Below are 17,086 nucleotides of genomic sequence, written 5' to 3' on the forward strand. Positions count from 1 at the left end.
CCGGTAGAGATTTACCCCCTGGAGTCAAGAATTGGTTTACCTGAAAATGTTCTGCTTTATTTCTTGGGTTAATAATAAAAATCTTCACAAATCCGATCAAAGTTTGAATTCAAATTGCCTGTTTTTTTTGCTGATGACATGACAATGGACCTGCCTGCTCACGGTGTCATCTGCTCGCGCTGCGACTGATGTCACCTCCCACCCCTCCCTCTCCCCCCGTTGTTCAAAAGTCGCCCCGTCGACTGAACACCGAAGATCATCGCTGAAGACTGCGAGTGAAGACTCTGTATTAGAGCTGGTAGACAAATGTGCTGGAGAAACTCAGCAGGTGAGGCAGCATCTATGGAGTGAAGGAAATAGGCAATGTTTCGGGCCGAAACCCTTCTTCAAAACCCTTCTTCAGTATTCAAGCTATTGGGTTCATCTCGGCCCACCCCTGTGATGACGCGCCGCCCCCTACCCCTCAAGATCTACCCCCCTCAAGATCTACCCCCCTCCCCTATCCCCCCCCCCCCCCCCCCCCCCCCTCCTGTGCTCTGTCTCCCCCTCCCTCTCTGTCCTCTGTGGCCCTCTCTGTGCCCCTCTCTCTGTGCCCTGTGTTCCTCTCTGTGTCCCTCTCTCTCTACCCCCCCCCCCCCCCTCCCCCTCTAGCCGCGCCTGCAAGTTGGGGGCTATAGGTGAGTGGATAGGGCAGGGGATGGGGTAAAAGGAGTTAATTAATAATATTAATATAATATCAATGGGGAATGGTTAGTGTGTGTGTGTGTGGGGGGGGGTAGTTCAGTGTGTGTCAGGGTTTGGTTAGTATGTGTGTGACACAGCAGCCACCACCTCCTCCAGGAACCACGCGTTGAGGGAACCACTTGGTCTAGTAAGACATAAAAATTGCTTTAAAAGTAGTAAGTATACAATTTTAAGTATTCTAAGGCATTGAGAATTTTTTTTTTTTTCCTAGTATTACAAAGGAACGGACTGAGGTCATAGTTCAGGGGACAATGAATGAGGATCCGAATGACCCCAGTGCCATGTGGGAGGAATATGAGTTCAAGTGTAAACCTGGTGATCTGAAACGGAGACCATGCATTATTACTCCGTACCATTACCGTCTCGACTGGCTAATGTGGTTTGCTGCGTTCCAGGCAAGTGCTTTATATTTCATCAACCCCAGTAAATGATCTTAAGATTACCTGTAAATGTTTGAGTAGTTGAATGGGTGTCAAGAACCATGCTCCATTGTTATATTGAAAGTGCAGTTGGATAGAGAAAACTGCATGAAGTTACATTATAATTGCAATATCTTGTAACTCGATGTGATAATTATGATGTGTGCCTTTGAAATCTAAGGACAGCAAACTTTACAGGTGCATATAAACTGGAGCACTTTACAAGGTGCACTGATAGATGTTTCACAATGATTTAGGAGAGGTCATATTTGGCGTATTTTTGCATTGTATTTTTGTTCTCTTGGCATTAGTTTTGGATTGATTCCTTGATAACATGCTGGTTTATAATTAGACATTCGACTGTGATTTAGAAGCATTAAAGTTTGCCCTGCGGGCAATTCTTTGTGAATGTTCCTTCCTCTTCAAAAGATGGTGGATGAACCCTTTCATTGCAGATGTGCTTCCGATGGGGACCATATCTAATTGTGTAGGAAGGAACTGCAGGTACTGGTTTAGACTGAAGATAGGCACAAAGTGCTGGTGTAACTCAGCGGGTCAGGCAGCATCTTTGGAGAAAAAGGATGGGTGACATTTCGGGTCAGGACCCTTTTCTCAGACTAAAAAGGGTTCGGATCTGAAACGTCACCCATACTTTTTCTCCAGGGATACTGCCTGACCCGCTGAGTTACTCCAGCACTTTGTGTCTATCTACCATATCTATTTCTATGTATCCCAAGGGCTCGATTCTGTGGTTCTATAGTTTAAGGGCATTTTTCTGTTATGAGCTTGTGTTATGTGCAATCTAATCTGCTAATGGAAATGCTGCTCCTGTGGGTGTGATGGATAATCCGTTGATTATTTTGCTTCTTAAACCTAGGGCACCATCATATATGTGGATAACCTTTAATCAATTAAGATGCCTTTAATCAATTGAACCATCACCAGCAGGTTTCATTCCTCTTGAGTGATGATAAACTGCAGATGCTGGGATCTCGTGCCGAACACAAACTGCTTCGATAACTCAGCAGGACGGGCAGCATCTCAGTGGGACATGGATTTTACTCCAAGTTGCACTCTTTCCTAACTTGGAAATATATCATTTTTCTATTATTGTTGCTGAGTCTTAATCCCAGAACTCCAACAGCATAGCACCTCACAAGAAGAATTACACCGCTGAAAGAAGACAGCTCACATCTGCCTTCTTGAGGACAACCAGGGATGGCCAATAAATGCTAGCTTTGACAGAATGTCCACATCCTCATAAATTATTGTTAAGAGAAGTGGAAGGATTAGTTGCAAAGGCCATTCTACAATAATACAGGCTTGAGGAGATGCTAAGCATAAAGCATTGTGTGCGTGAATATCTTGCACTAAATATTGTACCCTCTAACCTTCATCTGTGCACTGTGGACGGCTTGATTGTATTCAGGTATTGCCTTTTCTTTGACTGGATAGCACGCAAACAAAAGCTTTTCACTGTACCTCAATACACGTAACAATAATAGACTAAATTAAGTGAAATTCCATGGATAAAACAAATCTAGTTTTATGCAGGTTTAAATAAATGGGAATGCAATCAAAACAGAGGAACATAGGTCAGGTAGTATCTGTGGAAAGAGAAACAAAATTGACATTTCAGGTCCATGCCTCTGTCACCATTTTTTGTTTTTATTTCAGATTTACAGCATCTGCCGTTTGCTTTGCCTTTCCATTTAAATGAGAGTGGGGATGGAAAGTTGTGCCAATTATACAGCCAAGAGCAAATTAACCCAATGCACTTATTTATGAAAAGTTAATACATTAATGGATTTAAACGTAATGGTCAGCCATTAGTTGACAGAAAAAGGGGCGCATTCTTGGAAGATTTTATTAAGCAAATTTCATAAATCAATGAAAATGTGTTCTGAGAATTTTGGTACGTACACTCCTGTGAGCATGCTGTTATGAAGAAAAGTAGGTTTGTAAATTGAAAATAATTATAACAAGAGTCAACAACATTTCAGCAAAATTTTATGAATCTTATAAATCAAACACTGGGGAATGACTGCAATTTAAATTCTCATTACCCAAGTCATATTGATGAGAATTTATGAGGTTGTGAATTAACAGGAGAGGCAGAGTCCAATAAATTACAGAGAAATCGTGAAGCCGTAATCTTAGCATTAAAGTAAAGTACTTTCTTAATCTGAACAAGGAAGATTAAAACTCATCATACATTAATCAGCATAGGTTGAAACATAACCAAATATAATTTGGAAGATTGGAATTTAACCAAATGTTAGTTGGCAGTTTGGTATTTTACCAAACCTCAGGAGGGAAGTTGGAATGTAGCCATTTGACAGTGGGCAGAATGGAAATTGACCAAATATCAGTCAGAAGGTTGGAATCGTACCAAATGTCAGCCAACAGGTTGGAAGGTAACCAATTATCAGTTGGAAGTTCAGAATTTAACCAAAATTTACTCAGGAGGCTGGAATTTAAGTAAATCTCAGTCAGTAAGTAAACGGAATTTAAGCAAATGTATTTGGATTTGGATTTAAGAATTTTGGGGTAACTTTTTCAGGCAAAGAGTGGTGGGTGTATGGAACAAGCTGCTGGAGGAGGGAGTTGAGGCAGGTACTATTGCAACGTTTAAGAAGCAATTAGACGTGCATGGATAGGATAGGTTTAGAGGGATATGGGCCAAACACAGGCAAGTGGGACTAGTGTAGCTGGGTCATGTTGGTGAGTGTGGGCGAGTTGGGCCGAAGGGCCTGTTTCCACACTGTATGACTATGTCTAATGGCAGGTTGAAATTAACCCTTTGTTGGGCAGTACTTTTGAACTTAATGTGATATCTGTTTGTGGATTAGAATTTCATCTGATGGTAATTGGAAGATCATAATTGAACCAAACATGTATTGTCATGTTGGGCTTGGATGAAATATCAGTCGGGAGATACCATTCAACATTTGAGAATGGAACCGAACATCAGTCGACAGCTTTTAATTTAAGCAAATATCAGTCAGCAAGTTGAAATTCAAACAAATGTCGACCGACAAACTGAAATGTAACCAAACGTTAACTGACAGGTTGGATTTTAACCAAACAGCAGCTAATGGGTTAAACTGAAACAAACATCATTTAGCATGTTGGGATTCAACCAAATGTCAGTTGGCAAGTTGAAATTCAACTGAACATCAGTCATAGGTTGTAATTTAACCAAATCGTGTCAACAGATTGAGATTTAATCAAACATCAGCTGACAGGTGGAAATTCTTACCAAATGTTTGTCAGCAGATTGAGTTATAACCAAATTTTAGTGAAAAGGTCGTAACTTTTTCACAGTTTCACGGTTTCACGGCACGGTGGTACAGTGGTAGAGTTGCAGCTTTACAGCGCTTTCAGCGCTAGAGACCCGGGTTCGATTCCGCTCACGGATGCTGTCTGTACGGAGTTTGTACGTTCTCCCCGTGTCTGCTTGGGATTTCTCCGAGGTCTTCGGTTTCCTCCCGCACTCTGAAAGCGTACAGGTTTGTAGGTTAATTGGCTTGGATTTGTATACTTGGTGTCAGTGTAAATTGTCCCATGTGTGTCTAGGCTTGTGTTAATGTGCGGGGATCGCTGGTCGGTGCGGACTGGTGGGCCGTGGGTCCTGTTACCATGTTGTATCTCTAAACTAAACTAAAATAAACGTACTCAAATGTCTAGTGAGTATTTAACCGGACTTCAGTTAGCAGTGTGTCATGTCTCGAAGCAATATCCACAGGATGTGACTTGATCAAACCTCAGTCTACAGGTCGAAATTTAACCAAATGTCATTGATAGTTCAGGATGCAACCAAACACTAGTTGGCAGGTTGGGACTTAATCAGTCAAGTCAGAAGGTTAAAAATTAACCAAATGCCTCTAAGTAATGTTGAATTTAGTCAAACATCAGTCAAGTGCTCGGGATTTCACCAAATGTCATTCAACAAGTTGTAATTGAACCAAATGTCAGTCAGGAGGCTGGTGTTTTTATCCCAGCGTCAGTCAGTAGTTTGGAACGTAACCAAATGTCTGTCAACAGTTTGGGGTTTAACCACATATCATTTTATAGGTTGGGATTTAATCAAACATCAGCTGACAGGTTAGAATATAAACCAAACATCTATCATCAAGTTAAAATTAAACTAAATGTCCATTGGCAAAATTTAAGTTTCATCAGCATCAGCCAACAGGTCACCAAAGATTTTACCAATGGTCACTAGGCTGGTTTCACTAAAATCCCCCTGGCAGATTTACATTTAACCAAACTCCATTGGGAATTTAACTAAAAATCAGTTGGTGGATTAGAATTTAAACATCATCGAGGGGTGAAATTCAACGGGTTGTTTAGTTTAGTTTAGTTTGGAGATACAGCGCGAAAACAGGCCCTTCGGGCCCATCGAGTCCGCGCCGACCAGCGATACCCACACATTAACACGAGCCTACACAGACTAGGGACAATTTGATACCAAACCAATTAGCCTACAAACCTGTGCATCTTTGGAGTGTGGGAGGAAACTGAAGATCTCGGAGGAAACCCACGCGGTCACGGGGAGAACGCACAGACAAGCACTTGGGGTCAGGACCGAACCTGGGTCTCTGGCGCTGAAAGTGCTGTAAGGCAGCAACTCTACCGCTGCGCCACCGTGCCGTCCTATTCTACAGGTTGATATGTAATCAAGCAACAGTCTGCTTTTTCAAATTTGACCAAAAGTCACTGTGCGAATTGAAATTTACCAGGCATTTGCTGACAGGTTGAAATGTAACCAAATATCAGTCAAAAAGTTGGAACATAAACTGGTGTTCATGGTTTACTTAAACAGAGAGAGTAATCTTGCTGGAGAAAGCATGAATAACCTCATTGTAGAGGCAGTGTGCCATTGCTCGGCAGATGGGGTGACTAATCATTGTTGTGGAAGAAATGAGTAATCACATGAAAGGGGAGGGTAGTACTCGCTGTGTGAGGTGAGTATTTAGCCCATGATTTCTGAGCAATCTCTCTCCAGGGAGGCGACTAATCTCTGTTCAGAGGTGCGTAGTTTCTGTGAGAGGGTGAGTAATTTCTGAAGAGAGGGTGAGTAATTTCTCCAGAGCGATTGAGGAATCTCTGTGAACAGTCTCTATATGGGGGAGGGACTGGACGCGCGCAACAAAAGCTTTTCGCTGTACCTCAGTACACGTGACAGTAAACCAAACTAATTTCTGCAGAGAGAGTGAATCTCTGTTGCAGAATAAGTAATCTCTGCGGATAGAGCGCTCAGTATTTCTGTATTTGCTGAGTAATCTCTGCAGAGGGGTGAGTGATCTCTGCGGGATGGTGAAGTATCCCGCTGCAGGGGTTGAGGAATCCCTGCAGATCAGGGGAATAATCTCCGTGGGGTGGGGGTGAGTAATCTCTGCATTACTCTGCGTGAGTAATTTTAATGGAGAGGGTGAGTAATTTTTGCAGAGCGCGGGTGAGAAATATCTGATGGGAGTGGGTTGGGAGAGGGGGGATGTGGGGGGGTGAGGGATGGGGTGGGGGGAGGGGGGGGTGGTTGAGGAATTTCTGCAGAGTGAGTGAGTTAGCTTTGCAGCAAGATAAGTTCCCTGCATGTGAAGTGATCCATTTTTCTGTGCGGAAGTGAGTCCGATGGTTGAGGTATCTCACCACAGTGGGAAGAATGAGTATTGTTTCTAACTTGGGTAGTACTGAAACATTTCACTCGAATTAGCACAATGTAATAACAAAAAATCTTTGGCTTTCACATAATATTCTTTTGAATGTTTTAATGTACTCTCTGCTACTTTTACAATGGTAAATTCATGTAATTTTAAATAACTGATGGGTCTGGATTGATCCACACCTGACAAGCTGTAGGAATCCAGTTGTTTCAGATAGTTGATTTTCGTTTAGTTTGCCCACGGAGTCTGTGCCGACCAACGATCACCTGTACACTAGTTCTATGTTATCCCAGTTTCACATCCAACACACTAAGAACAATTTACAGAAGTCAATTAACCGAACGTCTTTGGAATGTGGTAGGAAATCAGAGCGTCCAGAGAAAACCCCCACGGTCACAAGGAGAATGTACAGGCAGCACCCATAGTCAGGATCGAACCCAAGTCTCTAGCGCTGTAAGGCAGAAACTTTACCTCTGCGCCACCGTACCACCATGTTGTAAATTAAAGGAAATCTGAGACATCCAAGGCTGATAATATTTGAAGCATCAGTGAAATTTTGTTACAATTTTAAGTTTACTCCTTAAAATTGAAATGCTGTAAAGTTTGTACGCACTCCTCATTTATAATTTATTAATAGTACTAATAATTTGGTTAGGATTCAAAGTAATAAGAAATGTTCAAGTTATTCAATGAACAAATCTGTTCAACAATCACTTTTCCTTAACCTTTACCCTAATGTTCTTCTGTAATTTAAACAGAATTAAAAATGATTTCCAGCGTTTATGACCGCATGTTATGTCTTGGAAACCATAGTGCAGGAGTTCTGGTACGTTGCTTTTTCGGTGTCTTGTTTATGAAAAAGTGGCAGCACTCTTATTCTATAAGGTGAATTTTCTCTGTCCTGACCAACATTTGTTCATTTCACCAGATAGATTATGTTGCATCGTTATATTGCAGTTTGTGGAACCAATGTTGATCAAATTGGCAGATGTGGTTCCTACACAGCAACAGTAACTTCACTTCAAAAGTACTTCACTGCTTTTACAGAGCTTTGGAAGTCCTGAGGTCAGGAAAGGCACATTCTTTCTTTATTTCAAAGGTGACGTAGTTAATCACTTAAACATGTACTGTGAGCAAATTGGTTGCAGCATCCCACCCCACCCACATCACAGTAATATTGATTGAGAAACAAATTCACTATAAGATACTCTGGGGCACTCACACCACTGCCACGAATTCTGGAGAAATAGTAGTTGGATATATTAATTTCCTTCTAATATTTCTTGTTATCTTTTAGCACCAAATTTTCACCATGTTACTTCTCATTTCCCGTCTTTCCTATCTGCTTCCGACAAACAATGCTGCACATGTATCATTAGTCCTCCATATAGACACAACAAGCCAGAGATACTCAGCGGGTCGGGCAGCATCTCTGGAGAAAAGGAATAGGTGATTCGGGTCGAGACCCTTCTTCAAACTGGTTAGGGATAAGGGAAATGAGATATAGACGGTGATGTGGAGAGATAAAGAACAATGAATGAAAGATATGCAAAAAAGTAACGATGATAAAGGAAGCATGCCATTGTGAGCTGTTTGTAGGGTAGTTCTGCACAGTTGGCTACAAGTTTCACTCTTCCCCAGTAGAGCCGTTTTCCAGGCTCTGCCACACCGGTTTCTCAGATGATTCTGTGCTCTCCCCCAATCCAGCTATTCTGACCGTTGCTTATGGTCCTGATGATATTGCATTCTGATGATACTGCACACTTTCCCAAATAGTACAGTAATGCCTTTGCAAGCATGTAACTCCATCACACTAGACTAGAGTCTCAGAGCACACTTGGATGGAATATCAAAACAAATCTTCAAACTATGAGTTATGTGATGGAAGATACCCAATGTTGAGGACTTTATTTCTGAGTGATCTGACACAGTTCATGAAGGACGAGTTTTAAGTGACTTGTCACACCTCGGGTCTGTTTGTTAAATGATTTTACTTCACTCAGCCGGGAAGGGCCAGCCAGCCCTGCTCTGGTTTGGTCTGCGAGGGATTTGTGGTGTCCTGTATTAAGCTGTAATTCTGTGCTCCTCAGCCATGGGGGCATTTATTTTTTTTACAGCAGCTTGTACAGGCTCTATAACAAATAAATCCCTCACTGAGTTTTTCTTTTACTTTTACTTTTGTTCAAAAACTCAAATGCAAATTCCATGTCTCCTTGCTCCCAGTGATCCATTGTGGCCTGCTCCAAGTTACTAATTAAAACAATTTGTAACTTTATTTTTAACTCCATTTGGAGGTGGTGCAACTGAGGCAATTGAATAGTTGAACCAAACGTGTTAGCCTCTATTTATTTTGAACGCAGCTGTACTTAGCCTAGGTATGAGGTATGAGGTAAACATTTGCATTTTGAGCAGTTAAGTTTGTTTAGTTTATAGACAAAGCATAAAAACAGGCACTTTGGCCCACTGAGTCCCCACTGACTATTGACCACACGCACACGAGTTTCATGTTGTCGCATTCTACTCACTCGGGACCATTTACGAAAGCCAATTAACCTACAAGCCTGCACGTCTTTCGAGTGTGGGAGGAAACCGGAGCGCCCGGAGAAAACAGGGCGAACATACAAACTCCGCACAAACAGCACCCGTCGTCAGGATCGGACCCAGGTCTCTGGCATGTGTGGCAGCAGCTCTACCGCTGTGCCTCTGTGTTGCCCAAGCTGAGCAGATTTGAATGGAGGCAATTTGAAAGGCTCTTCTTCATTACTTGTTGCCCTCAGCATAGTTGCAGCTTTATGCTCCTGGGCCTTCATTACAGGTTACCTGGTTACTAAATGAGTTCACCTTCCTGCTTACTCCTTTCATCTTGCTTACATTAAGTTGTTGTTGAGGTTGTTGTTCTGACACCATGGCACAAGGCTTCCTATCACTATCCTTATTTCCTTCTCATCATTGTTGTTAATCCAGTTGTCAAACATAATACCATTGTTGAACCTGAAGGACAAGGTGATGGCATTCAAGCAGAACAAGTTCCCTCCCTCTCTGGACTTTCAGTAATTGCCATTTCTTATCAGCCATCTGCTTTAGATGCCATTCATTATAATACTGCGGAAGCATAGATAGTGAGTGATTTTTGTGTATTTTCCTACTTACGGGCAAATCGACTTGTGGACGTTATTGAAAAACGGAACCTGTTCGTTACCTAGTGACATCCTGTGCACACAAGGTTGTGAAAACAACATGTAATGGACAGAACTGTGCAATCTCACTGTTGATTAGATCAAAGCTTGGCAAACTCACCTAATCTCATTGTGAATGGTGGTGGACACTAAAATAGCCTGTTGGGAAGATGAGGAGGTTCCCAGAACATCCTTACCTTCAGCAATTGCAGGAAGCACTGCAGTGTGTGAATGCTAATGACAATGCACTATTATTTTTAGCTACTTGTGCCAGGTAGATGGTCTGTTTCAGCTTCCTCCAAGCATCCCCACCCAGCTCACCCATCCATGTTGTATAATATCAAGAAGCACATGAAGGCACCAGAGCCCTTCACTCCAAAACTAGTGGAACATCCTCGTAAGCTATGCCAATGCAGTTGCAACACTGGCATCTACCAGATAATGTGGGCAACTACACAGAGATGTTCTGCTTACAAAGAAGCAAGATAAATCCATTTGTCATTATCACTCCACTTTAAATCATGAGCGAAGTGATAGCAAAGTGTTGCCAACAATGCCACTCACTTACAATAACCCGCTCGTTGATACAAAGTTTGGTATTCACCAGGACACTTGGCTCCAGACCTTATCACAGCCTTGCTTCTAGCATGGACTAAAAGCTGAATTCCAGAGGTGAGGTGAGGGCAACATTAAGGTCTAATCGGACAGAATATGGCATCAAGGAGCCCAATAAAACTAAACTCTGTGGGCACCATGAAGAAAAGCCTTTGGTGATTGAATTCATGTTTCATACAGGGGAATCCAACCATCTAGGTCCTAGAATGTCACTGCACGTTTTCCACATGGCAATGTGTCCTAAGTTGCACTGTCCCATCCATCCTAAGTTGCTTCATCGATGGCCTTCTTTCCATTATTAGGTCAGAAGTTGATGTTGGCTACCGATTGCCTCGTGCTCAATTCCATTTGGAACTACTCAGTAAATGAAGCAATCCATGCCAGAAGAGCAAGATCTGGACAATTACGGTCTCAGCAGTTTGTTTTTACTGTTGCTCCAGAGAATGTACTCAAAATTCAAAAAGATTTCAGTACGCAACCTTGGCGTGCTCTTGCTTTGTGGTGAGAGAAACCATCATCATTGGAACATTGAATAAGTTTGCTCATCTGCGTCTTCTCAATGTTTTTGTTTTCTTGCTGCTTGGCCATGTTTTTAAAAATATAGATTTCCTGTTGCTGTCCCGTTCCCACATTACATTTAGATTCTCCGAGACCTCGAGCCATTCTTTGAATCCTTGCCTGCCACGAGCAAAAAGTAATGTGGGATACTCACCACAGAATGGTTGTCAAGATGATGTAATACTCGTGGAGGATCCAGCATAGGTTCCTGGTGTCAACCACAGGAAATACTCCACGCAGCTGTTTTATTTTTTTACTTTTGCTTTGATGGAAAGTAAATAACTCTATGTAAACTGTGTTGGATGGAGCTGGGCATTAGAGAAAGATGCCACTGTAAAGCATCTAAATCTGAAAGCGAAGAGGTTGAGCAAAGTTAATGTCCTGATTAAGGAAGCAAAGTTCTAAGTTGGCTTTTGTTTTGTGGTACAATTTCTTCAGGAATTTGTACACCATGTGTAGTCTCTTCAAGAAATGTTTGAGCTGATAAAAACTCTCAAAATGATTTACACAGGTACTTAGATTAAACGCTGAACAATTGTGTATGATAATTCCAAATGGTCTACGTCAGTGATTGTGCCTCTCGAACCCTTCATTAGTCTCACTGCCCAGGAAAGGCTATTCCACTCAACCCTGAAAGAATATACGAAGCATACGTTTTGATCTTTACTGCCCTATGATAATTTTGGGCCTTGCATCTTTCTGCATCGGGATGTTGTTAGCAAATGATGACGTGTATGCCAGGAAGATCAGTGATCAATGAATGATCCATTTGGATTAAAAACACATCAGGCAGTCAAATTGATAAAACTGTATGATTGTACCCAAACAGAGGGAAATGGAAGTTCAAATACATGGAGAAATGTTGAAGATAGTCATTTGAAGTTCCCTGATTAAGTAGGCTCTATGGATGGAGCAGTATTCATGAAATACATGCAAAAAATGACGTATATGATCAGTACTGGACTGTTTTAGTGAAGGGGTGGGCAGTGGGGAGAGCATTTTTAAAGAGGAACCATAAATCAATCCGATTCAACATAATGACATTTTCAAAAAGTACTTGGATGCCAAATGAAGATCCACAACGAGTGTTTAAAAGTTTTTCAATTTTCATTTCTTATTTTGGTTCCGTTAGCCCTGGCCTGTCTTTAAGCAAAGTATAAGTTCTGCATCGTTGAGATTTATTGCCGGTATAAAGTTTTATTGGTTAAAATAATAAATAGCAGTTTTCTCAGTCGGCCTCATAGGGTGTACTTCTCTGCTTATATTAGTTAAACAAGAAAAATAAAATCAGTTAACCTCAAAAGTCTATGTCAGACCAATATGAACATGATGGGTGGTGTGGCCACATTCTGCGTGGTACAGTTCAGTGATAAAATAATGTAATAGCTTGTCTGTGATCTCCTCCTACTTTTGCAATTTCCTACTCCTCCATAACTCACTCACAAAGTTATCTTGCTCTCTTTTCATGGAATGTTATACTATTGATGGCTTTATGTTCATTCACCAAAGTTCCAACCCCCCCCCCCCACTCCCCACTGAGTGTCCAATCCCTTAAGAATTTGAGTAAGAAAGAAGTGCAGATGCTGATTTAAATAAAAGGTAGACACAAAATGCTGGAGTAACTCAGCGGGACAGGCATCATCTGGTCGGGTTGGGTCGGGTCTGAAGAAGGGTCTTGATCCGAAACGTCACCCATTCCTTCTCTCCAGAGATGCTGCCTGTCCCGCTGAATTACTCCAGCATTTCGTGTCTACCTTAAGAATTTGAAATGTTTCTACAAGATCCATTAGTCTTAGACTGGCAGCAGGATTGGTGGGTGGGTGTGGTTGATCAGGAGGTGAGGCATGTGAGGATCAGGCTGAGGGCTCAAGGAATGGGAGGCACAGTGGCACAGTAGTAGAGTTGCTGCTTTACAGCTCCAGAGACACGAGGTATCGATCCTGACTACAGGTGCTTGTATGTATGGAGTTTGTACATTCTCCCTGGTGACCTGCATGTGTTTTCTCCAAGATCTTTGCTTTCCTCCCACACTCCAAAGACGTACAGGTTTGTAGGTTAATTAGCGTGGTATAAATGTAAAATTGGCCCTAGTGTGTGTAGGATAGGGTTAGTGTGTGGGGATCGCTGGCCGGCGTGGACTTGGTGGGCCGAAAAACTGTTTCCCCACTGTATCTCTAAATTAAACTAAACTAAACTGCAGTTGGAGCAACGGGAACCAGGAACCATTGTGATGAGAGGTCTCAAGAATGAAATGTAATTAGAGGGCTTAAAGGCCTGTCCCACGGTGCGAGTTCATTCCAAGAGCTCTCCCAAGTTTGCCCTGATTCGAACTCGGAGATTTACGGTAATGGCCACTCGTCAGTACTCGGGGCTCTCGTGGACATTTTTCAACGTGTTGAAAAATCTTCACGAGTCTTCCCGTGCTTACTTGCCGTTAGCGAGTCTTCCCGAGTGCCTGCCATTAGCGTTACGAGCCGCTAAGAGACGTCCCCGAGCTCAGGTACCCGCTACGTTCATTCTCCGTGCTTACCACGAGTTTGATTTTTTTTAAACTCGGGAGAGCACTTGAATGAACTCGCACCGTGGCACAGGGCTAATAGTTTACAGGACTCCCTGTCCAGTGCTGCACTGCTGTAAAGTTGATTTTGAAGTGTCCGGTGACAACCTCACCATGGACAACATGTTCTTGGTTGAACATGAACACTGCACAGTGAATGGCGTCATCCCGTAAATGAACAAGGCAGAAAGCTGCATGGCGCTAAATAAAACAAGTTTATTTGATTACATTTGTAACCTATCGTCTTTTTAAATTCCTAATTTTTTCTTACAGAGTTGCTCAGCCAATTTTCGCTTCTGCTTTGCATTTTACACTAAAATATTTTGTGACTAAAATTACTTTGGAAAAAAAATGATAACAAAGTCATAGCAATAACAGAAGGAATTTCAACCACACCAGCACCCTTCCTTAAGTGGTTGAATGAAATTTTCTTCAGCAAAAAGCATTGAACGTGAACCTTGCTAAAAGCACCTTCTGCAGTGGGCAGTTCAGATTGTACTTTTAGAATTCAGACTGATGGTAAAGGGTTCAAGCCAAGTTTCTATTTACGCTGTCAGTGTCTCACTGATGTCTACGACCTTTGTATGTTTTCAGTCTCTTTAGTACACTTGCTGAAAACTTTCTCAAGGCAACTGTCCTTTGATGCTAATCTTTAATTGTCAATCTTGGCTAACTTGTTCAGACATTAACCTTTTGTCTTCATCACACAGGCAGTAATCTGGCGGAGCGGATCATCAAACCCAGCAACCAGCGCAGAATCTGCCAAATTTTCATTAACATTGATCGGTCCTTCTGTTTACTGCTCACACAGCGATCTTTAAATTAGTTCAGGCAAATACACTGTAAAGTAGAATCATAGATAGACACGAAATGCTGGAGTAACTCAGTGGGACAGGCATCATCTCTTGATTGGCTGCAGGTGCCGCTCAAAAAGGCAAAGCGGCTGCCAGCGAGCATCGAAATCCGCAAGCGGCTGCCAGCGACCCATCCCCCCCCCCCGCCCCCCCCCCCCCCCCCCCCCCCCCCAGTCCCCCGACGGCAACAGTCTCCGAATGGGGCAGCGACAGGCCCACGGGGTGCATGAGCATGGTAGCATTGGCCAGCACCTCCTTAGCGCCGTCGAAATCGGCCACTGTCTCGGGGTCCCACACACAAGGCCTCGTGGCTTGCCGGTCAGGCACTGGAACAACGGCCGCATGGCACGGGCCGCCGCTGGCACAAAACAATGGTAAAAGTTTATCATCCCCAGGAACTCCTGTAGCCCTTTAATGGTGAGCGACTGAGGAAACTCCCGAATCACCTCCGCCTTGCCGGGGAGAGGAGTTATGCCCACAGAAAGAAATGGAACTGAGACCAAACTGGCACTTGGCGGCATTAATAACCAGCCCCTGGTACCGGAGCCGCTGGAACAGCACCCGGAGATCCGCACAGTGTTCCTGGCGGAAACGGCTGGCAACCAGAATGTCATCCAGGTAACCGAATACAAAGTCCAACCCCCGGCCAACCATGTCCATAAGCCGCTGAAAAGCCTGTGCGGTGTTCTTAAGGCCGAACAGCATCCACAGCCACTCAAACAGGCCAAACGGGGTGATGATGGCGGTCTTGGGCACATCATTGCGGTGGACGGGAATCTTGCGGTATCCGCGCACCAGATCCACCTTGGAGAAAATGGTAGCCCATCCAAATGGGCCGTGAAGTCCTGGATGTACAGGAATGGGTAGCGGTCAGCGGTCGTGATGGTGTTAAGGCGGCGGTAGTCCCCACAAGGCCTCCACCCGCCAGACGACTTGGGAACCATATGGAGTGGGGAAGTGCATGGGCTGTCAGAGCGCCTCACAATCCCCATGTCCTCCATCCGCTGAAACACATCCTTAGCCAAATGCAGCTTGTTGGGCGTGAAGTGGAGGACCGGTGTTGAGGATGTGAGGAACAACCCCATGCCTAGGGGCGGCCGAGTGAAACTGAGGGGTCAGGATCTCCGGGAACTCGGCCAGGAGCGGGGCATAGGCCACACCCGCATCTGACACCGACCAGAGATGCGGGCCAGAGGAAACCGTGGGCCGCGGTGATGCAGGCTGGGGAGACTCCGAAGGAACGAGGTGCTGGCCCCGAACTTCAACCAGGAGAGAAAAGGCGCCCAGCAGCAGCGCTGGGAGACGATCATGATCGTGAACGGCCACGAGTAACGTCGAGAATCCAAAACGAGGGAAACGGTGCGAGTGGGGCTGCCATTAACGGTGGTCAGGGCGGGATCGCGCTTACCAGCACGAGTATCGACCCCGGTCGGAAGTAAGATGCTGAGCTCAGCCCCGGTGTCCACGAGAAAGTGGAGCCCGGAATGACGGTCCCGTACGTAGAGGCGATGCTTTTGGCCAACCGCGATAGCCTCTGCTGGCGATCGGCCGAGGCATTTCCCGGATACGAGCAGGGGGCGCGGCATCAGCAGGCCGCCGCACCCCAGCGTTGGTGGTAATAACACCACTGGCGCTGTCTGCAGTCCACGGTGGTCGGCTGCGTCGCGGCACTGTCGGCCGAGGGTGGAACGGACCGTCGAGGCTGCTGCGGAGAAGTGGACAACCTGCTGACTGAACCACCGTCCTGCTGCTTGGCGAGCTAGAGCTCGTCCGCCCGCTCAGCGAGCTGCAGGGGATCCGCAAAGTCGGACCCAGCGAGATACAGGCAGACATCGTCGGGCATTAGTTCCAGGAAAGCCTGCTCAAACAACAGACAAGGTTGGTGGCCGTCCATGAGCGCTAGCATCTCGCTCATGAATACCGATGGCTTGCAATCGCCGAGGCCGTCCATATGCAAGAGCCGAGCCGCACGATCGCGGCGGCTGAGCCCGAAAGTGCATAGCAGCAACGCTTTGAGACCCTCATACTTATGAAAGGCGGGCGGATTCTGCAGGTTATAATAATAATAATAATAATAATTTTATTTATAGAGCACTTTAAAAACAAACATAGCTGCAACAAAGTGCTGTACATCACTAATCATTGACAAAAAAGTTAATACACACCAAAAATAACAATCAAAAGAAATAGTAGGAAAAGACAGGTAAAATTTAGAAACATCAAAAACACCACAAACAGAAGCAAAGCCTCAGGCATGGTCAAAAGCCAGGGAGTACAAATGTGTTTTAACACTGGATTTGAAGATGGACAGTGAGGGGGCCTGTCTGATGTGCAACGGCAGGGTGTTCCAGAGTAAAGCAGCAAACGGGTGGCAGTCTCCTGCCTGAGCACACCCACCACGTGGAAATAGCAGATATTATCCGCGACAATCTGGCGGAGTGCGAACTGGGCCTCGATGTGCGCGAACCGCACCGGAGGCTGAACCACCCAGAAA

The 17,086-nt window shown here is 44.3% G+C and overlaps 1 protein-coding gene across 4 annotated transcripts in view; it reads left to right on the top strand.

Annotated features, from left to right (window-relative positions):
* lmf1 (lipase maturation factor 1) overlaps positions 1–17,086 on the top strand; it is a 460,297-nt gene that overhangs the window by 405,705 nt on the left and 37,506 nt on the right. For all 4 annotated transcript variants that reach the window (XM_055651323.1, XM_055651324.1, XM_055651326.1 and 1 more), the window contains one exon: positions 956–1,139. In XM_055651323.1, the coding sequence (XP_055507298.1) occupies positions 956–1,139 (184 nt within the window). The remainder of the gene's footprint in view (positions 1–955; positions 1,140–17,086) is intronic.

The sequence above is a fragment of the Leucoraja erinacea genome, chromosome 20 (assembly GCF_028641065.1).
Source record: "Leucoraja erinacea ecotype New England chromosome 20, Leri_hhj_1, whole genome shotgun sequence".
NCBI lineage: Eukaryota > Metazoa > Chordata > Chondrichthyes > Rajiformes > Rajidae > Leucoraja > Leucoraja erinaceus.